At 40.0% G+C, this 23,787-nt stretch overlaps 4 protein-coding genes across 4 annotated transcripts in view; 1 reads left to right on the top strand and 3 right to left on the bottom strand.

The window, feature by feature from the left end:
* Positions 1-1,220: 1,220 nt before the first annotated feature.
* mrpl49 (mitochondrial ribosomal protein L49) lies at positions 1,221-2,808 on the bottom strand. Its single transcript, XM_033969875.2, has 2 exons — positions 2,582-2,808; positions 1,221-2,100 (listed from the first exon to the last, which is right to left on the bottom strand). The coding sequence occupies exons 1-2, from the start codon at positions 2,786-2,788 to the stop codon at positions 1,771-1,773; spliced, it is 537 nt and encodes a 178-aa protein (XP_033825766.1). The 5' UTR covers positions 2,789-2,808; the 3' UTR covers positions 1,221-1,770.
* A 2,371-nt stretch (positions 2,809-5,179) lies between these two features.
* On the top strand, positions 5,180-11,529 carry si:dkey-93l1.9 (uncharacterized protein LOC562339 homolog). Its single transcript, XM_033970256.2, has 4 exons — positions 5,180-5,243; positions 9,374-9,602; positions 10,298-10,433; positions 11,357-11,529. The coding sequence occupies exons 1-4, from the start codon at positions 5,184-5,186 to the stop codon at positions 11,415-11,417; spliced, it is 486 nt and encodes a 161-aa protein (XP_033826147.2). The 5' UTR covers positions 5,180-5,183; the 3' UTR covers positions 11,418-11,529.
* A 230-nt stretch (positions 11,530-11,759) lies between these two features.
* emd (emerin) lies at positions 11,760-18,945 on the bottom strand. The gene is made up of 7 exons (XM_033969645.2): positions 18,840-18,945; positions 18,114-18,192; positions 16,489-16,587; positions 14,585-14,619; positions 14,293-14,318; positions 14,124-14,198; positions 11,760-13,403 (listed from the first exon to the last, which is right to left on the bottom strand). Exons 2-7 carry the CDS (start codon positions 18,190-18,192, stop codon positions 13,211-13,213), a joined length of 507 nt encoding a protein of 168 aa, XP_033825536.1. The 5' UTR covers positions 18,840-18,945; the 3' UTR covers positions 11,760-13,210.
* A 2,168-nt stretch (positions 18,946-21,113) lies between these two features.
* Positions 21,114-23,787, bottom strand: part of flna (filamin A, alpha (actin binding protein 280)) — an 81,304-nt gene continuing 78,630 nt past the window's right edge. The window contains 1 exon segment of the mRNA XM_055223270.1: positions 21,114-23,150. Within this exon segment, the coding sequence (XP_055079245.1) occupies positions 22,966-23,150 (185 nt within the window). The 3' untranslated portion in view covers positions 21,114-22,965.

Here is a 23,787-nt window from a genome sequence, read left to right as displayed (position 1 = left end):
GTTAAAAGTCATACATTACACAAAATTGACTCTTGTTAAGTCACGTTATAATGTTGTTACCTACTCAAAAACATACCTAGATTGTATTTTGTTGCACTCACAGCTCGGCTCAAAATGCTCTGTTCCACCTTGTGATGTCATGTAGTGGTAGTTTTCAAGTTAACAACTAGGTGTATGGAGTTTAAAAACACAGTGGAGCACTTCCTGTATTACCAGATGACATCACAAGGTGGAACAGAGTGTTTTCTGTTTGAGAGAAGAACTGAGCCTAAATATTCAGGGTTTGTGTGTTAAACATGTGAATGAAACAAAACACAACTCCAGGTCTGTTTGTGATGAAGAAACAACATTATAACAGAGTGTAATATGGGCTCTTTAAAGTATTAAATGCACTGATATAGATTCAAAAGAGAGAGATATTTTAGTCACAGTAACAATACAAATTCATTTCTTAGTTTTTCTTATGAATTTTGTGTATTTATTTTTGTTTGCTGAAAGCCGAAGCTTGAACTTAAAAACTTTATTCAGCATGTTACCACTAACATGGCAAAAATAACCCCTCAAATCATATGAGAAGTACTTTTTACTTTTCAGTCCAGTTAAAAAATGTAGTGGAGTAGAGAGTGCAGATACTGCTCTCAAATGTAGTCAAGTAGAAGTAAAACGCACCCACTGTAATATGTACAGATGCCTGCTCTCAAATCAGGACAATTACAGTAAACTCCTTCAAAGTGAACCATATTAAACGTTATGTGGCCAATATAAACATAATATATATTTTTTAATTATTTATTTTTTGACTGTTTAGACATTGATTTAACAAAATAAAGGTGTTGCCTTTTCTTTTAATTGTAATTATTGTGTAATTTAGACAGGTTCTGGCCCTTGTTTGCATAATGGTTGCTAGCAGTGGTGGAATGTATCAAAGTAAAAGTAAAAGTAGTCGACTACAGTACTGTAGAATTTTTAAGTAAGAATTCTACTTGAGTTGCATTTTTAGGTATCTGTACTTGAGTATGTTTTATAGTGAATACTTTTAAATTTAACTTTACTACATTTGAGAGCAGGTATCTGAACTTTCTACTCCATTACATTTTTGAACTGGACTGAAAAGTATTTTTTATTATAGTTTGAGACCTGCTGAAAAGGCTAAGGGCTTATTTTTAACATGTTCATAGTTTGAGTAAACAAAAATATACAAATAAAACCAAGCAAAATTCAGCACAAATCTTTATCAAACTCAATACATTTGAAGCTTTACAAGACCCCTGCAAGAAATACTTTTACTTTTTGAGTACAGTTTTACTTACTTACTAATACTTTTATTGTTATCTGTACTTGTACTTAAGTAACAAAATTTAGTACTTCTTCCAGCACTGGTTGCTAGGTAACAGTTATGGAATTACCCAAACAGAGGCTGACTGATGGGAGAAGGTGAATATCATCCAGCAGCTCTAGTTTAAAACACAGACTGTATAATGAAGTGGACGAAGTGAGTGTGACGTCACCCACAGTGTTCAGCTCCAGTCAAATGAAGCTCATCGAGGCCAGAGCAGTTATAGGGGCCAATCTGGAGTCAAGCTGCATTTTAGGAATTCCAACCGCAAGTAATGTAGCAACCAAAAGAGCCAATCTGGCACAACGCTACTGAAGGCAAAACAAAAAAGTATTGTGAATTCAAGTCACTTTAATTTATGCAGAATTGTTTTTTGCAGTATACAATGAGAAAACACCCGTTAGGAGTCCTTAACAGCCACTTGATCCAAATGCCTAGAATCCCTTGTTGAGCAGCCACTCCTTTAGCTCGCGGTCAAAATGCCCTTTGACCTTTAGCGTCATGGTAACCTCATTGACTTGTGTGGGCAGATCTTTCCCAGTGACGTCCTTCAGAAAAGCCTTCACGTCCTTCTCCAGAGCCCAGATGTCTCCCTCCACCTTCCTCACGATGGTAATCAGTCTGTTGCCGTGGGTTACATCCGTGTACACCGGGATGTTGTGCATGCGTGACCTCCGGATCATGTACGGAAGGTCGGGAGGGGAGGGGGAGGGGGGCACCCAGCCGCTCGGAGTCGGGCCGGTGTGGGGAGGAGGGGCTGGGACCTGTGGGGGAGGAGGGGAGGGTCAGTACAGGGTTCATTAAAATAAAATACTTTTATTATCATTGTGAAATTTGAACAGGATTCCCAAACTTGGAATAAGGGTCGGAGGAGCAGAGAATGCAGGAGAGAGGGTCAGATGGAGCAGAGGAGAGGGTCAGAGAAGCAGAGGATGAAGAGGAGAGGGTCAGAGAAGCAGAGAATGCAGGAGAGAGGGTCAGAGAAGCAGAAGATGCAGAGGAGAGGGTCAGAGAAGCAGAAGATGCAGAGGAGAGGGTCAGAGAAGCAGAAGATGCAGAGGAGAGGGTCAGAGAAGCAGAAGATGCAGAGGAGAGGGTCAGAAGGAGCAGATGATGCAGAGGAGAGGGCTAAACTGCCAGTTAATCCCATTTTAATAAACTGTACTTTATATCCTGGAGTCAAATCTTATTTCTTCCACACTAAACCCCGCGGTACGTGCTGACTTTGCCCGCTCCGTGGCGCACCTTGCTCGGGGGGATGAGCCGCTCCACAAACTTGTATTCCGCGGTTGATTCTTCGATGCTCGGCCGCGTCTCTCCCGGAGCCGGAGCCGAGAAGAGCCGCAGACCCGCCGCGGCACAAGGAGACCCTGGAGCCGGGGGACGGAGCCTCAGGGCGGACCACACAGCCCCACGGAGCCCGGAGCAGCGGAGGCACACGGAGGCGGACATGTTGAATCAGAGCTGCACACACACAACCCGGAAGTGACCCAGAACAACACGAGAGAAGCACAACGCCGCCTCCTACTGGATGTGTTTAAAACTGCACAGAGCGGGGCAGTGGTCACGTGTTCTGAGTGAGAGGTAATATTACGCAGTATTTGAGACTCACTGCAAAAATAATGCTCCAGATAAAACAGAAAGGAATATTTTTACATCTGAAACGTTACTTTGTTGTAGTTTTTGGTCAAGATTTTAGATTTAAAATACTCTAACAACTTTACAGGTAAAAATATTGTAGTTCTAACAAATAGATGGAGCCTAAACAGGACTAAAATGATTGATGAAAGAAGCCTAAAAGAACTGTATGTAAGATCGATTTGTGTCCCCATCTACGGGGTAAACATATTTGCATCAAATAGTTTTACTAATAACAATGTGGCGAAGCTGGCCCGAAGTGGTCGAAGTAAGAGACAGACTCAAAAAAGTCCCATTTGACAAGATTTATTTGCAGCGTTGTGGTACACTGTGGACAAAAAATAATACATATTTACAAAAAATTAACTGTGCTCAACATAACAAAGCAACAGAACTTAAACAACTAAGGAGAACCTCCACGTGTATCCTGGCTACACTGATGTCTCTCTAAATGTCTAATTAACCCTGCTTAAATACCCTCCTGTACAGGAAGCACCTCCCCCTGGTATACACCATGTCCTTCACAGGTGCTGTGGGTATAACATTAACTGTATCTTATATTAAAACCATCTCTCAGGGCCCAAGTCCCTTAAGTAAATAGTGTTTAACTAAATAATCTATAAACACTTAAAACACTGAAACAAAATACAGAATACAGACATTGATACAAAGAAATAAACTTAAACCAGTTCTCCCCTCTACTTGGTCTGGCCCACGACCACACCCAAACCTGTAAAATGGGCGACATAGGGCACGCCTCCCTCTTTGTCTGGACCATGTGGAGATTCAGGTAAGTGGATTGTGGTATCGAACTGATTTGACAAAATAATTGAATTAACTACATTTAACCAAATAAAATATCTTTAAAGTAACAAGTGTGTGTGGTGATTAAACTAACTGAAAAACTAAACAAAACAAACCTTCTACTTAGTTTTACATTGGAAAATTATTGAAAATTAACATACGTGTGAACAAACAAAATTATAGTAATATTAAAAAGGGACAAAGGCCCACTTTGTCACAAACAATAATGTGGATTTATTCTTAATTATAAAAACATTGGACTCGATGCCACGTTGTTTATGTTATAATTTGGTGTTTTGGTTTAAGGCGATTATCCAATCAGAAAGAGCCTCTCATGAGTCTCATTTGTGTTCCAAAGCTGAAATCCAGTTGGTTTAAACCTAAAATGCCTCTCTCTGATCTAAATGGTCACTATAACCCAGCACTTGCAGCCAGTCATGACTCAGTGCTAGTGCAGCCTCTGCAGCTCAGTGAGTGAATTGTGGAGGTTCTTTCACATGAGGCTTGTCCATAAACTGAGAATGAGACACAGGCTACGCACACAGTTCTGTTAAGAAGGAGCCGTGTAAATCACTCCACTTTGCCTGGGTATGATAGGGGTGAGTGTTTGGTGGTGGGAGGGGCTGATGACAGAGATTGATAGCCTCACCTCTGTCAGTCTGCCCCAGGGGCAGCTGTGGCTACAACAGTGTCGGCAGTGTAGCAACAACGTGTGGGACAACATCTTTTGAGAGTGCCTACATTTGTAGGAAAAGTGAAATATTTATGAATGAAACCAAACGGCACCATATGTTTTTGAAGAGGATGTTGCACACGGCTCAAACTCTGGAGTGAATCTTTAACCAGGTCCTTTTGTGCTGAGCGTTTCCTTTTTTACTCCAGTGAAAGAGGAAACGGGGCGTGTCCTGAATTATTAAACCTGAGTGTCTTGTTATGTCACTTTTGAACTTTTTAGACAACTCTATCACTCTCTCTCCTGCTCTTTTTTTCATACCCTCATTCCCTCTCTTTGTCTTTAACTCTCTCTTTGTCTCTTTCCTCATTAACCCTCTTTTCTTCTCTTTCACTCCTTCCCCTTTCTCCCCCTCTCTTCTCCCCTTCTCTTTTAATTTTCCTCTCTCTCTCTCTTTCTCTCTGCTCTCCCACATCATTCCACTCTCTCTCTCCCTCCCTTCTCTCTTCCTCTCACTCATTCTCCCTCTCTCTCTCCCCCCTCCCAGCCCTGCCTCTCTCTCCCCTCCTCTTTCTCTCTCCTCCTCTTTTCTTTCTCTCTCTCCCCCCTCCCAGCCCTGCCTCTCTTCCCTCCTCTCTCTCTCTCTCTCTCTCTCTCTCTTCCCTCCTCCTTTCTTTCTCTCTTAACATATGTCTCTTTACACACTGATCTCTCTCACTTCAGTCTAAACAGATGGATTTGGATCACACTTTGAACGGAGGAGAAGATGTGGTCCTCAAGATGGATCCCGAGGTAAGAACACTATAATTTTTTTTAAACTAATATTAACGAGTGCGTTTTCCTCCCCACAACAAATCTGTAAATATTTTAAACAAAAAGGCGAAAGTCACATTTTATGTCAAACTCCGAATAAAGGTGTTTTCAAGGTGTTTCTAAGCAATAATAACACAAGAAACATGATGGACACAAGATAGACCAGTTTAATGCAATACTGAAGAATATTCTAAGCAAAGCAGTAACATCTTCATGGAGACAAGCCAGTTACATTTTTGTGGTGTCTTACGTGTATATACTGGTGGGGAAACATCAGTTAATAACAATCATTAATTAATATGGGTGAAAATAGTTTGACCTCTGGTTCAGAAAATGATTAGAAACAACATTATAATTTGTTCTGGTTTAGCCCTGGTTTAGCCCTGGTTTAGCCCTGGTTTAGCCCTGGTTTAGCCCTGGTTTAGCCCTGGTTTAGCCCTGGTTTAGCCCTGGTTTAGCCCTGGTTTAGCCCTGGTTTAGCCCTGGTTTAGCCCTGGTTTAGCCCTGGTTTAGCCCAGGTTTAGCCCAGGTTTAGTCCTGGTCCAGTCCTAGTTTGATCCAGGTTTAGTCCTAGTTCCTTCCCCGATTTATTCCCGGTTTAGACCTGGTTCAGTCTTGGTTTAACTCTAGCTTAGTCTTGGTTTAGTCTCCAGCCCAGTGTCTCCTTCAGTCCTGGTTCAGTTCCTTCTTTAGTCCTGGTTCAGTTCTAGTTCAGTCCTTGGTTCAGTTCTGGTCCGATCCAGGTTAAGTCTTAGTTCAGTCCCTAGTTCGGTCCTAGTTCGGTCTTAGTTCAGTCCTGGTTCAGTCCTCGTAGTTGTTGTGTTTTCTCTCCTCTAAATACAGCTGTTTACAATGAGGACAGGAAGCACACTATAAAAAAATCCCTGGACGTTTCCTCTTTGGACCAAGTTAAAACATCATCTAAAGTCAGACCTGACTAAGTTAAACCTGACCTCCAGGTGACATGTTTGTGACTTGTTGCTTTGCACAACATTGATTCAAATAAACCCAGGGTGAGTGTACGTGATTACGTGGGTACTGTTTTTCATTCTATTTGTAGTAAAGAGCAGGGCATCTGAGTTAATCTAACAGACAAAACATAACATTGTGTAAATTGCTTTCAGATGACATCACAACATTAGATAGCTCAATATTATTTAAAACATGGGGTTGGCCACTAAAATGAATCTTGTTGTTGTGTTGTAACACAGTGAGGTTTTGGTTCTAGTCACTGATAGAAATGAACAAGTTCTACATTTGTTATTTCATGGTAAAGTAGAATGTAATCAAGGTACTTTGCTGCTGATGTCATCAACATTCCCTGGGGTGTGATGCTAACTGTAGGCACTGCTCTGTCTGAAGCTCTGTTGCACTTTAATCTGACCAATTTGACCGTAAAGACTTAGCTGGAACTACAACAGGTGAGCTGATTTGTGCTCTTAAACAAGTCCCTCTCAAATAACATTACAGTCAATTCAATTTCAATTAAATTCATTTATTTTTGTAACGCCCAAAATCACAACAATAGTTGTCTCGAAGGGCGTTCATGTTTTGGTTGGTGGTTTTCAGTCACAAGCTAGCTAGCATTTTAATTAAATTTTCCTCGAGTGATGGAGAAAAGCGGGAGCGACTGTCTGTGTGAGTGGTCATGTGTGTTAGTTTGTGTCATCGTATATTGCCTATATTTACTTCAGCAATATATTTAACTTCAAAACGTGTTAAAATGACAGGCCCAACTCAACCTATTAATACATTGCATTACTGAGTCCCAAACATATTGGTGGTTTTCAGATTTTAGAATGTGAAGATGTCGTACGCTCAGATGGGGGCAAGAACATAGACTGTACATATAAAAGGACATAGAATGTGGTGGTGTCATCTGAAACACAGCGGTAGTTCTGTGTCTTTTACTGAAGTCTCATGCGTGGTGTGACTTTAGATCTGCTCCTGTGTTGAACGGCTCAGACGGCTGCAGACAGTGACACTGCAGTGAGACGAGTCCTCCTCCTCTGGAAACATCGTCTGAAGTAAAGAACAAATAAGCCTCCCATTCACTGAAACGGCCCTCCCCGTCCTGAAGCTCTATGGGGAATTTAGAACATGTTGAACCAGAACTGAAGCAGCCACTCACAGGGGTAGCACCCAATTCTGGGCCCTCTTCCCTCTGTGAAACAGTCTAAAGTGATTTGAGCTTTATGTAACAATATGAAATAGTTTGAACTTTTGAGTTTCTTGCAGCTCCTTCGGATATAATTTAGCTTGGCTCATTTTTGTTTCTGTTTAAAAATATCAAGATTTTACCTTGAATTCAAAATAATATTACTCAAGTAGAAGTACAAGTAGTGGTCCAAGCAAGTACTCAAGTAAGAGTAGCTTAAAGAGTAACTGTCAGGATGTAACATCTGATTTATAATTTGAAGTGAATGAGAAGGATAAAACATGAAATAAGTCACATAATGTGGTATGGTGTGGGAAGAGGAACCACCTTTACTCGAGTAAGAGTACTGTTACTTCAATACAAATATTACTCAAGTAGGAGTAAAATTATTCTGCTAGAAAAGTACTTAAAAACTGACTCATGTTTTGAGCTGAGTATTACCTTATTGTTGTGCCACTCCCTGTTTCTGTCTGCTCCTTTTACTGCAGCCACACCTGAACATACGTGTGGAAGCATGACGGCGTCTGGGAAACATGCCAAACTGCAGTTTTTACTTACATAATCCACTTTGGCATGTGACAGTAAACAATGGAAAATTACACGCACATCAACCACACACACAGAGAGAGCGAGGGCATCTGACACAAAGGGATCTACGGGAGGACGGGAGGGCATCTGACACAGGGATCTACAGGAGGACGGGAGGGCATTAGACAATATCAATTTCCAGACTTTTGTTGTCATTTTGGGAGTTAGGGCCTGGTCCAGACTGGCTGTTTTCACATGAGGATTTTGCTGTTTAAATGACATTTTAATGGTTGATTTATAACTCAAAACAATGTAGATCTTTTAAGATTTAGAAGCTTCAGAGTGAGCATGGAACTGCAGTCTGTGACAATCCACAAATACACAAATTATTATTTTTATTTTTTTTTTGTTACAGCAGCTTCATAAAGTGGAGAGCTGTTATTCTTTTATTTTTATTATTATTATTATTATTATGAAAGAACTTTAAACCTGAGGGTAAAAGCCTATGACACATTTGTGGAGTTGATCCCAAACTCATAAAAACATGTTTAAAGTCCTGTTTCATGTGGATAGGCCCAGGAATTACAGAGATATTAACATAAACCAGGTCAACACATCTGCATCTGACAGTCACACAGAGAACTCCAGCCTGAGGATTCTGACCTCTGACCTCTGACCTCCAGCTCAGGTTAAACTAGAGGGATTCTACAGTGTGCTGATGTCGTGTGAACACAGCTTTTAGCTTAAAGTGGATTTGAGATTATTTTTTTTTTATTACTACTAGGTTTGGTTTAGTGAGCTGGGTCCTGTGGTAAATACTCATCATAGTTTTATATCAGTTAAGTGGCAGTTTGTGAAGGAAGCAAAAGTTCCTCTGCCGCTGTCATAAAAATGCAGACACAGTTTCGCACAAAGAACGCACTTTTCTGACTGTTTAATCCTCCATTTAACTAAATAAAGGAGCTGTAATTTCCTCTATCTGTAATTTCTGCTGTCAGACTCGTCAGTTTGGTCTTAAAATGTTTGTATTAACCCACTACATGATCCTGGTGTTTTTATTTCGCTACTGTGTCCGTAAATCAAGATATGAACATTTATAAGCGACAAATCAGGTGCCTTCTTTCCCTGAGGTTGCTCCTACTAGCGTTAGCAACAGGTTTGATTGACAGTGTTGCTAAGGGAAGGGGCGTTACCTTCAACAGCCTCACTCCAGATTGGCTCTTTGGTTGCTAAGGTACAGAATTTGCTAAGATACAGAATTTCTAATATTGAACTCAGCTCCAAATGTGCCCCTAAATGTCTATTAGCTTTGAGACACAGCTAGCTAGCGTCCTACTGTACACAGAGCCAATTATAACCTTCACTAAAATTACAAAACTAGAAAAGAAAAAGCTTAGTAAAATGATTCTCTCTCTGGTTTCAGGTCCCCTCTGACCAGAAGCTTCGTCGTGCTCTGAACTTAAACCACTATGCGACGAAGAAAAGCGCCGCCCAGAGCATGCTGGACGTGGCTCTGCTAATGGCCAACTCGTCCCAACTGAAGACGGTGTTGTACGTGGGGCCGCAGTATCGCTTCTACACCCCCCTCATCGTCCTCCTGTCCCTGTCCATCACTCTACAGGTGCTCGTCGGACTGCTGCTCGTCTTCATCGGTAAGACGAGGCTTTAGAAATATCAGGCTAATAATAATAATAATAATAATAATAATAAAGGTAGGGTTGTCAAAAGTATCAAAAATCAGATACTAAAAGGTTTATTAAAGTACATTATTGGCACCAATCTATCCAGGTTTACATGGTCTTGAAATTAGTTCAATTTTTGGGAAGCAAAGCAAGACAATCGTGAGATCTTGTGTTAAAAGTTGTCCATCTCTTCTCTTCCCCCTCTCTCCTCCTCTCCCTCTCTCCACATACTCCCTCCCCCTCCCTCTTTCCTCCTCTCATCGTTCTCTCCCCTCCTCCCTCCTCCTCTCCTCGTTTCTGTTGTTCAGTTTTTAGACTAGAACAATCATGAGATCTTGTATTAAAAGTTCCTCTCCACCTCTTCTCTTCCCCTTCTCTCCTCCTCCCTCCCTCTCTCCTCCTCCCTCTCTCCTCCTCCCTCTCCCCTCTCCTTGTTCTCTCCTCTTCCCTTCCTCTCTCCTCCTCCTCCCTCTCTCCTCCTCCTCCCCCTCTCCTCCTCTCCCCCTCTCTCCTCCTCCCTCCCTCCTCTTTCTCTCCTCGTTCCTATTGCTCAGTTTTTAGACATAGACCATCATGAGGTCTTGTATTAAAAGTTCCCGTGTCAAAGTTCAACAAACAGGTGAGTGACTGAGCCTCGTTCTGTGTATTTTTGTGTTTTGTTTTAGCGAAGTACGACCTGAATGACGCGAGGAAACACGCCAAACTCAACCGAATGAACAACGTGGCCACAGTGTTTGTCTTCTTCACTGTCCTCATCAACATCTTCATCACAGCCCTGGGCTTTGAAGACCACGCTGTCAGGTAAACAGGGACTGAACCAGGACTAAACCAGGACTAAACAAAGACTAAACCAGCACTAAACCAGGACTAAACAAAGACTAAACCAGGACTAAACCAGCACTAAACCAGGACTGAACCAGGACTAAAGCCAACAAGGGTCTTAACTCATTTTTATAAATAGATATGATTGGACCAACAAAAATAAATACAAAAGTTTAAAAATGTGTTCCTTTTGCATAGAACTCAGTGCTTTTGTACTTTTTATTTAAACTTTTTTCTCCCAAACTGACACTTAAGTGATGTAAAACTATAATAACAACAAGACACACGGGAACTCTCCGAAAAAAAACAAGTTAGAATTAGAAAAACATGAAAATCTGTTAAATGCACTTTGAAGGGCCCATGTGACGCTATTTCTGATCTGTGTTATAATGGTGTTTCCTCATCACAAACAGACCTGGAGTTGTGTTTTGTTTCATTCACATGTTTAACACACAAACCCTGCATATTTAGGCTGAGTTCTTCCCTCAAACAGAAAACACTCTGTTCCACCTTGTGATGCAATGTGGTAATACACGAAGTGCTCCACTGTGTTTTTAATCTACACCTTCACTAGAATTATTTGGATGATTTCAGCCCTGGAATTGCCAATCTCTACTGAACTAAAGGTAAAAGGAGCTGTTAACTTGAAAACTACCACTTCATGACATCACAAGGTGGATCAGAGCATTTTGAGCTTTGGAGATGTAGACAGACTAATAATAAAGTGTTACTCAAACATGTGTGAATGAAAGAAACCTCCAGGTCTGTTTTTGAGGAGGTAACAGCGTTATAACATAAAAGCTCAAAAGATTCAGTTATGTTTAAAACAGAACCTTAAAAAAAATTTAAAAACCCTTTTCCCAAAATTGTACATTGGTGTAACTGTGTCTTGTGTTTTTCAGGTCTCTAGTCCCAGGCCACACTCTGGCTGCTGTTTCTCCTGATCTCAACTTCACTGGATAATAAGATTTTATTATATTTGTTTTGTTTTAAATGGACTTCAGGGAAAGTTTGGTTGTTTAAGCTTCAATCCATTTCAGCCAATACTATTTCATGTTCTCCATCAACGCAGACTTTGCACATTTTAACTACTTTTATTAGGTTTTGTTAAATAAATTTCAGGTATTTTGCTAAATATTTCCTCTTTCATGTTTTTTGTATAAAGTTTCACAGACTTAAAGGCGCTCTACCTGATTTATTCCATCTTAAATACGTGAAAAACAGAACTAGTTCATTTTAAACAGTTTGCAGTTGTCCAAAGTTATTTGTCACTTACTGCTATGAATGTCAGAGATCACAGGGAGCAGCAGAGGCTGTTGTGCAATGAATGTGAATGAATCATGATCTGTAAAACGCCTTAAGAGTCTTTAAGGGCTCTGTACAAATACAATGGATTATTATGAATAATTATTACAACATCTGCTCATTCACTAGAGCCATTTGACTTGCCCCATCTCAGGCTAACACTACAGGGATACAGGAGGATGGGAGGGCATCAGTAGTAAGTCTACCTCCATAATAATAGATGTGGAAGAAATCCAAAGGAGTCATATTAAAATACCCTTTATTTTAGACCGATGCCAATTTGACATTTTTGATGAATCAACAAAATATGAAACACATTAAAAATGGCAACAAGCAGAAACACACTGTCAAAAGGAACGTTTCAAAAGGACTTGAATTCAGAATATTAGTTTTTTTTTTGACATATTGGATCATTTACTTGAACGCAAAAAGATCTGGACACTCGTTTTGAAAATTTTGCTTGTAATTAAAACATTTACACACAATTAGGGATGCACCGATACTGGTATCGAATATCAACACCGATCCAGGAAAATGAACTGGATATGAACTGAACTCCATATCAATTCTTTAAGGTTATTTACGGCTGTGGCCCAGGAATGTTTCATGTTCTAACTTTTATTTTTCCAAAGCCGTTCAGCAGTTATCTGCTGGATAAATAACTGGATCAACTGTTCATGTTTTAAAATAAACATGTCTCTGGTATCGATTAATATCAGGTATCGACAGACACCAAAAGCCAAAGTATCGATATCGGAATTGGAACTGAAAAAGTTGGATCAGTGCATCTCAGTATAAAGTCTTATTATTTGATACTATTTCCTGTAAATAATAATTTCAAGCCTTTCTTGCATGTTAATGTGCAATAAAGCTGCCTTTAAAGATGCACTACATAACTTTCTTGAGGACAGTAAATGAACTGCTTGTCTCCATGGAGATGACATTACTTTGCCTAGATTAGGTTCTACAGTGTGGCATTAAACTGTCTATCTTACATTTGTTCAATTACAGATGTTTTAAAGATGAATGGACATTTAAAGCCACACTATGGCAATAACAATAACATCTCCATGGAGACAAGCAGTAACCTTTCCTCCAGAAAAGTTACATAGTGCATCTTTAAGTTTTACATCAGTTATCTGACAGAAAAAAAAGTACAAAAGTACCAAATGACAGGTTGTTTACATTATGGTTGCTCGGTAACAGCAGATACCTCTACATAAATCTCATCTGCTACCAAAGTCAAACCAGGAAGTAAAATTGTAAACTTCACCATAATTGTTAAACTGGCCAAGATTTGCAGTAAAATCTTAAATATGTTAACTCTGATAAAATGAGCATCTATCCTGTCACATGCACTTTAAACTTAGACTTAAAACTATGTAGGCTCGCATGTTCCTTCTTTATGTTTCTTTCTTTGGTTTTCTGCTTTTCTTTGATAAAATCCAGCTCTACTGAGGCTCTTGACTTTCCTGTGCACTGATCACATGACAGAAGATGTAGTAGCCTAAAGCAGCTAACAGTGCTAGCACCAGGACGAGGCGTGTCAGCCTCCACAGACAACCCGGTTTGGCCTTCTTCTCCTGGGCTTTGGGCGGGAGGGAGCTGTGGTCCAGTTTCCTTATGGAGCTTTGCACTGGAGGCCTGAGGGAAAGAAGAACTCTGTTTTATCTCATTATTCTATCCAAGGGTAGAGAATTATGAAAAATTAGGACTGTTGCCATAGCGATTGACAATTTTTGAATAGGAAAACTCAAAACATTGCATACTGCATGAAGAGACTCTTGCTCAACATCAAAGAGACTAATTTTAAATATTAGATCTGAAGTAGTTTTGTCAGCTTACAATTTATTTCTTACTTGTTCAGTACAATACAAAAGTCTATAAACATGTCCCTGTGTGTCCCGTGCCCTTCCTGTGTCTCCATGTGGTCTTATTCTGTGTAACCCTGTAGTTTAGACCTCTACAATGTTCTTAAATGCATGGGATGTGAATGACTTGTCTAGAATGTTCCACAGTATGGCATTAAACATCTCTATATAACATTTATTTCATTACATGTGTTTTTATTGCTCAAAAACACATATGTGTGCGGGCTCGCCTCTCCACAAATCTGAAATGTAAACCTGTGTTTGTGCTAGTTTGCTTCTCTGTAAAGACTGTTTAAGCGTAATGCCATACTGTGGAACATTCCAGATATGATCCACAGTAAAAGAAAAAATCAAATCTGTCAACCGGACAAAAGGTTGTTGAAAAAGCAGCTTGGATCAGCAGCAAACGTCTTTAAAGATTTGAAATTTTCTTTTACTATCTACATGGAAACAAGCAGAAAAGTTACGAAGTGCATCTTTAACTTGCACTCACTCTTGGTCCAGTTCAGGTTTGTGGTCGTCTTCGTGGTTGGTTTGGTTTTGCAGAGCGGCTCCTCTGTGTTTGAGCCTGGTTCAAACACACAATCGCTGCATTATTATAACAGATGCCCATCCTTCAGTCAACACAGTGAGAATGTGAGTGTGTTTAGACCTGTACTCACATGTCGCCAGTTCCTTCAAACCGAGGCTGCTCAAAAGAAAACAAAACTTCATCAGGTCTGTGTTTACCGTCATCAACACGTCAAGCTAACTGGAGGCACTGCTCTGTCTGAAGCTCTGTTACTCAAGTTGGACATCAATCTGAGCTTAGTTTTAACACAAGCTGCCCAGAAAGAGCTGATTTTGTGGCTTTTCCTTAGTCTCAAGACTGAGTTTAAATTGTTGTATTATGGAGGACTTCTTCATTAAAGCAAAACTTCAGATTAGCACTGCCTAAAAGTCGACAGGACTCACCGGAGTGTGGTATGTGATGTAGGTGATGACTTCCTCTGTAAAAATAAAGTGTGAACAGATACATTTACACCGGCTATACTGAGAGGCTTAAGATAAAAGTTAATGATTAAACAATGAGGAGCAGAGCGTTACACTGTTTTATCATATGTTCAGTGAGAATTTAAATATTTAACTGCTAAAGCTTTAACTGTTATGTTTCAGAAGACGTCACAACATTCTTTAGGCCAATAATACTTAATACAGATGGGGGCAGCTTAAATTAATATTGTTGTTACGTTGTTATACCATGAGGTCTTGGGTCTAGTCACTAATAAAAATGATCAGGTTCAACATTTGCGTATTTACCTTTTGGATATTTCATGGCAAATTACAATGTGATCAATAGGGACATCTGTCTCTTGCGCCCCCATCTGGCAGTATGACTAGGGATTGGACGATAAACAATAATATAGTTTATCGTGATAAAACGGGAACACAATAATCATCCGTGGGACATTTTATGATTGTGATAATCGCCATGGTATCACTAGAGTTGACAGGGGGAGACAAAGTGGTCTGTTGTCCCAGGCCCTACAGTTTTAGGGGACCAGAATTGTGAGGCTTCTTGTCCGGGCCCCCAAATTTCTGTCGAGAGCCCTGTTTATTCACAATGTTCTCCGCTAGATCATAGTTGTTTTCACTGACAACAAAATACATTTATAGTTGTTTAAACATGGAACCTAACATTAAAATTATAATTATCCATATCTATACATTTTCTAAACTGTCAGCAACTTTAATTGTTATCGTGATCGTTAATCGCAATTATTTTGGCCATGATAATTGCAAAACTTCTCTGGGGCCGTCGCCACGACATCACCATAGCAACCGGTAAATAAATACTCAGCTGCTCTGAGTAGGATGTAGGGACTAGTTTCATTCAAAACACTGAAATAACTGACATTTGAGACATTTACAGACAGTGAACAGGTTTTACAGATTCATAGGTGAGACATTTCAGTTTGCAGCCGTGGTAACAGAGCATTAAACAATGAGGAGCTATGCGTTGTGTGTCTATAGTTTTACTCCACTCCACGGAGGAACACCACTGTATAATCTGACATACCAAATTCCCACAAACTGAAAACAGTGCACTTTTGAGTCTGAACCCTTTTGTTTGTCTGTGGATGTTCTAGGTATCAATTAATTCTGTTTCAGTTGAAGCTGGTTCCTTCTAAAAGTTGTTCATTTGTTTAACCATTGCTATGGTGATGCTCACAGCGTACTGATATAGAACTGTGATTAACCTTTTCCGGAACTACCTGTGCGGTTACACAAAAATGCTCAACAGTTAGCATTAGAATTGTCACTGACCATGGTGTAATAATATTTAATAGCATTTTCCCAATTGGTTAGGTCTGTGGTAATGTGAGCACATTTTGTATTTTAGTTTTGTATACTTTGCCAATCCAGAATGATATCTGTCTGTATTTATCATGTGAGATATCAGTCTGGTCCCACTCCCTCCGTCACGTCTCGAGCCAGAACCAAACATGATGGTCCAATCAGATTTGTTTGTTTCAGAGACACATGTGAAACGGAGGAGCTCATTGGTCACCAGCATTTTGAACAAAATCACATTTCTCTCCCTCAGATGAAGAGTTTAGGCTTTGCTTATGTATTCTGCAGATGCTTTTAAGTCCTATGATATTTTCTTGTTCTTTCTTTTTTTCCTCGTAAGCGGCCATATTTGTTTTGATACAGACGAGCCATGTGTGCCACTGGATAATTCACCTGTCCTATTCCAATCAGGAACCAGGACTACACCAGGACTAAATCAGGACTAAACCAGGACTAAACCAGGACTAAACCAGGACTAAACCAGGACTAAATCAGGACTAAATCAGAGCACTCCCCAGACCCACCCTCCTCTCTGTAGTAGGTCTTATCAGACGAGGGGCTCTTAGTGGCTGCCTCGTCCATGGCCTTCTCCAGCTTCTTCTCATAAAGTTTTCTGGTTGATTCTGCACAAAAATAGACAAAAAAAACACTATGTTATCACATTAAAATGATCACTACAAAAACGCTTCCAGTCAAAAGTTTGGACACTCTTTTTCATGTCATGTTTCTCTTTATTTTCGAGCTGCTCCAGGGAAGGAACACGCTCAGACCCTTCTTGGTGCGACAGCCAGTCCCTGCCGTTCCTATGGAAACCAATGCACGTGCCCATGAAGACTATAAAACGGACCATCCCACTCTTCTGTAGGATGGAGACCTTTCACCTTCATCTTAAGCTGGGCATGCAGCTGTTTGGCTGCAAGTTCAAGTTTCTGGAGAAGTATGGGATGTGGCAGAAAACTTTGGCCACCTCAAGGGGGGCGTGGTCTCCGTCTTTCAGGTTCTAACACAGGATAAGTGGAGCTCTGTGCTGTACAGCGTCATGGTGGCCACTAGCTCCTGGTTGTTCCTGTACTTCTTCGCCGTCATCATGTTGGGAAGGAACCTCTTGCTCAACATCTTTATGATAATCATGGTGCACAACTTCCAGGTCCTGGAAAACAGTAAATTTGACACTCCACTAGAAGATCAGCAGACCAGCTTGGACAGTGGACCAGGCCCTGTCTCTGAGGAACAGTGGACCAGGCCCTGTCTCTGAGGAACAGTGGACCAGGCCCTGTCTCTGAGGAACAGTGGACCAGGCCCTGTCTCTGAGGAACAGTGGACCAGGCCCTGTCTCTGAGGAACAGTGGACCAGGCCCTGTCTCTGAGGAACAGTGGACCAGGCCCTGCCTCTGAGGAACAGTGGACTAGGCCCTGCCTCTGAGGAAAGCAGAGCACAGGCAGCTCTGTTTTATTATACCACAATTCCACTGCTCAAACTCATTTTACATCTTAGCCCACAAAACAGGATCAGGAGGATGAACCAGGTTCATCCTCAAAGCACACCTCTCAGCTGACGTTGGCCATAGATTGGCTGTTGGATTCACTCGGTCCCATTATCAATATCATCGTGATCAGTACGTATGCCGTCATCGGAGTCCAAAATATTCAAAGGAGCCTTCTACAACCTTCCATGACATAAAAAGTGACAAGATCACAAACAAAACCACATGGTTCCAGTTCAACTACTGCAGGACACAGAGGGACACTTTTGTCCAGAGGGCTTTTTCTCCCCACAAAAACTGCCCTGACCAGTCCTCCTGCACTTTAAACTGCAGGAGGTCTGGTTAAACTGCACTTTGATCTTTAACTGAGACACAAACCCGACTGAAAAGCACAGTATGTGTCTGCAGTTGAATTTCCCTCAGGATAAATGAAATCTCTCTTTCTCTTTCTAAACAGTAGTTTTTGCGTTAACTTGTGTGCAGGTGCCATCTTGGGGCTGCAGTTTGGGTCAGATTATAGTAGTTTTGATCAGGGCATCTCTTTAGTCAACCAAGAATTTCTTTAGTCGACTTACAACCCTGGTAAACAAAGAAAAACATTGAAAGAGAAGATGTGTCCAGACTTTTGACTAGAAGTGAGTGTTGTAATTCTAATGTTCTTATACCAACGACCGGTCCATGTTTGATGCCGTACTCTGAGAGCAGCTCACTAATCTCTGAATCGCTTTTCTCACTCAAAGACATCTGCAGAGACACAGAACAAAGTCAGCCATTAAAATCTAATACATATCTGCCTGAAAAACACTGAAATAGGTAAAACTACTAAATCTTAAAGGTCCTATATTACACAAAACTGACTCAAACTGACTTAAGTCATGTTCTAATACTGTCCCCTCCTCAAAAACAGACCTAGAGTTGTGTTTTGTTTCATTCACACATGTTTGAGTAACTCTTTATTATTAGTCTGTCAATTAGAACTTTAGAAATTGCTTTAAAATCTTTATTAACTGCGTCCATTCAAACTGCGATTTTGGATTTTTTGCGCGAGAGTACAATGTTTGCACATGAAGTTCACGTCTGAGTGGAGAAGAGGAGGAGGAGGTGAAGGCACGGAGGAGGAGAGAGGAAAGAGCGAACCTGGAAGGCAAACGATCGCTTTAACTCGAGCTAAAATCATATTAAAGGCAGGATATTCAAACAGTCCTTGAGTAAAGTTTAAACTGACTGAGAGACGGTTGCGCTCCTCACGTCAGCTCTGAATTACGCGCGCAGCAGCACAACATTTTCAAGCTAATGTTTAAAAACAACTTCGTCCCGTACAATCCTAAACTAATGCGTCATTTTAACAGCTCCTTTACGCTCGAATAAAGTTAAGAAAAAGTTAATCTCACCTTTAAGACTCGGAGTTGTAGTTTTTTTACGAGTGTTGCAGAAAAATCGGCCCTGATCCAAGAGCGCAGTGGGCGTGCGTCCGTGCGTCAGTGCGTCAGTGCGTCCGTGCGTCTCCGAACATCTGGATTACGTAACGAGGCACGCCCTCGTTTGTCCTGTTCTGTTGTTTACATTTAAATTTGACTGATTTCTTTTTGCTTGGCGTTTCAGGATTAATGAGAAAATGCGTCTACATGTCTACGTATTTTAAACTATATTTACAAAACTGTATTTTCACATATGATTGTAGTTTGAAAAAAGTATGGAGTAGTGTACTGTGTTTTTAAACTCCACACACCTTAACTAGAAGCATTTGGATCATTTCAGACCTGGAATTGCCAATGTCTACTGAACTAAAGTTAAAAGGAGCTGTTAACTTAAAAAAACTACCACTTCATGACATCACAAGGTGGAACTGAGTATTTTGAGCTTTGGAGATGTAGACAGACTAATAATAAAGGGTTACTTCAAGAGTCACTTTTGCGTAATATGAAGTGCCTTGTTAAAGTGTACTGTATTATATATTCGAATGTAGTAATTTTGTACCACACTATGTAACTTTTCGGCTGGAGGGTTTGCCACCTGCTTGTCGTCATGGAGATTATTTGATTACTGCTTTGCCTGGAGTGTATATAGTGTAAATTACTCATAGGCTACCAAAACTTTTACTAACTCTGAAGTGGGACTAAAGCAGGACTAAACTTTCATCAAGCTAAGCAAAACTAAATATTCAATATTAAAGAATAGACTCGATACTCAATACAGATTCCGATACCACAATAATAAAAACACCCTTTTCTTAGACAATATACTGTGATTTTCCACATTAAATGTTCATACTTTGTTTTCTATTCCCATGTGTCTGTGTAATCCCTCAGTGTCCAGGTAGGTTCCATAGTGGTCCATGGGTGTATACTAGTCTCAGAAGAAGAGGAAGTAGGGGGAGGGAGGAGAGAGAGGAGGGAGGAGACACTGAAAAAGGAATGGAGAGGGAGAGGGAGGAGGAAAAGAGGAGATAGAGAAAGAAAGAAAGAAAGGGGAGGGATAATGGAGAGGAAGGAGGTAAATGGGAAAGAGGAGGAATAGAGGGAAGACGAGGAGAGGGGGAGGAAAGAAACAGGGTAAAGGAATGTAGAGAGCAAAGGGACAGAGAGGAAGAGGGGAAAGAGAAAGTAGAGAGAACAGTGGTCCAGGTAGGTTCCATAGTGGTCCATGGGTGTACACTAGTCTGTGTCTTATACTTGTTCTGATACGGCTCAAGATCATTCTAAGGATATTCAGGAAAGGGTCATTTCTGTATTGTGAATGACACTTTTTAGCATCGAGTAGTACACTTTTGAAAACCTTAGAGCTCAGTTGGTAAAAATATCTTTGCGCAGCTGTGATTTGAAAACTGTTGGTTTGATTCCCTCTGCAGCAGCGCTCCCTTCAGTCTTGTGTCGGTTCCGTCTTCATGGATTCAGGCCTAAAAAGGAGCTGGTGGAGCTGCGTTTGGTTTGGGCGTAGTCTGCGTGATGAGGTCATACAGTGAGTGATGTAACTGCACTACTACTGGAGTGGAAAGTTTGTGTATGTTTGAAAAATCACTGACTCGGGTGAACTTAAACGTGAGCTCATGTTTTAAAATGGCGGCGCAGACTATTCAGATCAATTATATTTTAGTTTAAGTTTGCAGAAAAAAAACAAAAAAACACATACAGTAAATTTACTAGGCGACAGCTGTTACATAGAAAGCAGGGACGTGTCTAAATATATGTGGGGCCCTGGGAAAAAAAGTATTTGGGGCCCATGTTTAAAAAAACAAAAAACATACAGAAAATGTACTATATTAAGAAAAAAAATGATCTGGACAGTGCTGTTATGCTCCCCTGATAGAGGTGGGCGGGTGACTATAAGAAAGCAGGGATGTGTCTAAATATGTGGGGGCCCTGGATAAAAAGTGTATTGGGGCCCAAGTTTGCAGAAAACCCCCCACAAAAACTAACTTCAGCTGCTCAAAATGCTTCACATAAAGTCTACAATAGCTACTCCAGCCAATGTAGGGAATAGTAATGTGACGTTCACGTTCTAAAGTCGGCTCTTTAGAACTGTTGGCTCCGGATCAATTTTCTTTTTTAACTTTTATGCATTTTTATCCGGATTAACACTGAATCAACACAAGACTCAGGACAGAAGCGGCGCAGGCAACACCAGTGAGCTTTGTGCAGAAAAAAAACATAATGACATTTACTTTTATTTATTATTGTAGTGAAATGTTTTATTTATTTAACATAACACTTCTGCTTTCAGTTTGAACCATTTTAAACACATCTTAGTCTCGGTTGTTTCTCTCTGTAGTTAGTTTGTAGATAAAATGAGTTCTCACTTTGGCTTCTGTCATATGAATAAACAGTAGAGCCAGTCTTTTGAACGGCTCTTTGAAATGCCCCCCTCTTTAATACCCCATAGAAATCAAATGCCCCTCTTTAACACTCCACAAAAGTCACATACCCCCTCTTTAATACAGCACATTCATTTGAAAAGTCTTAAACTTGATAAATATGAAAACTCCACAAACTTGACAGAAAATACTTAACTTTATTGTGTATCAAAATACTGTCTTAAACACGTTTAAAGCCTTTTATCAGGACAAGATCATTTCATTTTCAAAAACATAAGGCACACAGCGAGTTAGAAGAACGGAGGAGAGGGGGTGAAACTCAAAATACTGGGACGGAAAAACTAAGCCAAAACTACAGAATCTTCGTCCTCAAATCGTAACATTCGTTTTTCCAGCAAAACTTTCAAACAATTCCCTTTTAAGACATTGGAATTTCAAGTTGCAAGTTTACAAACACATTTTAATTAGAAGTATAAGGAGTGTGGGGACAGCCTCGTGTGCATGCAGTGCTGTTACTGGCACAAAACGTTAACATAACAAGATTTTTCAAATAGCAGAAACGTTATGGTGTGAATACGATGTAACAGTGGGACAAAGTGGTGGCCATTTTTCATGTACACTGCAAGAAATCAGCATCTGCAAAAGTCAAAATCTTTATTTGGGTATGTTAGTGCTTTTTTTTTTTTAATAGAGTTTGGACCAGTTTCAATGCATTTTTACTCATTTAAACCAAAATGATCAAGCTTGAAATGAGAAACAAAATTCTTACACCCAAGTTTTTATTCAATTATTTTAGCTAGCAAATAGAAAAAAATATAGCTTGAAACTAGCCATAACTGCTTTTAAATGTTAATTCAGTGCGTCTTAACGTGCAACACAATGGATCTAGTTAAAGCTTCTCAAAATTCGACCCCAAATTTAAGTAATTTTGACTTGTGTTGTTTTCTTTGCAGTGTATCCTTACAGAACACTATCAGCAGGTAAACACTGTCACTTTAAGAGCATAAACTACATTTTTCAAGCGCTCAAACTAAACTCTTAAAACTATGAATTTTGTATTGAAAACTCAAACTCTAAACTTGAAATTTTAATGTTTTGTTGATTTTTATTTTTATTTCCAGTGCAAAACGGTAAGTAACCCTTTATTTAAAAAGCCTGACTCAGTTAAGACAGTTTAAATGTGTCCATGAAGCTACTGTACATAGAAACACATTTAAAACACTGCAAAAACAGATTACAGCTAAAATGAGTTGAATTCACAATTGTAATCTTAATTTCAGATAATAATTTCTGGGAATATTTAGTCTTTATACCTCGTTTATGTAAGATTTGGATTTCTGCCAAGCACATTACAATAACAAACCTCTGCTACCCCACTGAACACAATTTTCTCATTTTAAACCCGGTTAAAATTCTGAATTCAAGTCATTTGATATAATCTTATTTTGCAGGTGCAGTGTTTGTAAAAATTACATTTAAAATAATTAAAAGGTGCATGGTTCTCAGACAGGTTATGCATGTTCATCTTTGTAGCTGTATTTAAAATCCACTGATATTGAAGAAGCCGGAAGTGTGATTTTTATGTAGTTAAATAGTGAGAAATCGACTTGGTACATTGGGTTAAAGGGGCGGGACCTGTTGACGTTGTAAACATGGTATTTTAAACAGTGGTATGTCGTTTTGGAGTGTAGTTTTGGAGTGTACGTTTAGACCACGATGCGATAGGGGCTCCCGGGGATGTGCTCGTCCCCCCACTTTATGACCAGGATGTACTCCCCCTTTTCCTTTAGCTGGTAGCTCACGTTGTACACGCGGTTTCCCAAATGTTTCACTAAGATCTCCTCACAAGGAACTTTGGGACCGTCCACTCCGACCAGCAGCATATTACGACCTGAGGAGAAGGGAATGCCGTCAGTAAACAAGCGAAAACAGTTTATATTGCTACAAGAGGAAGATTCTAAGCGATACGAAAACTTGAACCAGATCTAGATGCTCGTTTGAACAAATGATACTGAAACAAAACAAAAGCCCAGATCTTTATCAGAATCACTACAGAGTGTCCATTAAGTCTCTTTAAAAAATTTAAGATCTATTGATTAGATTTGTTCTGTTGTACTCAGGGGTTATAAAAGTTTTTAATCATGTTGCATTTTTGTAGTTCACACATCCTGTTGATTAAAGAGGCATCCTTTTGAATGAACCTCCTCCTCAAGAGAAGCCACAATATATCTGATTTTGTCTCAACACTGATACACAAAGATTCAACTAAACAGAACAAAAAGATCCACCATAACGTCCGTCATTTTGTGCATGACACAAGAAATGTCTGGAGAAAGGGACAATGTTAGTGATGGGGAAGCGGGCCAAGAACATCTGAGGTGCCCATATAGTGGTGTATTAAATGAGGTTTAAAAAAAAAAAGAAAAAAAAGTAAACCACTGATTACAACAGAACAAGTTTGATTAAGCTATCTGATCAACTGCCTTTGTAATAATTTTTTTATGAGACCTTATGGACACCCTGTATTG

The sequence above is a fragment of the Periophthalmus magnuspinnatus genome, chromosome 7 (assembly GCF_009829125.3).
Source record: "Periophthalmus magnuspinnatus isolate fPerMag1 chromosome 7, fPerMag1.2.pri, whole genome shotgun sequence".
Classification (NCBI taxonomy): Eukaryota; Metazoa; Chordata; class Actinopteri; order Gobiiformes; family Gobiidae; genus Periophthalmus; species Periophthalmus magnuspinnatus.
This window is presented reverse-complemented; position numbering and strand designations above follow the sequence as displayed.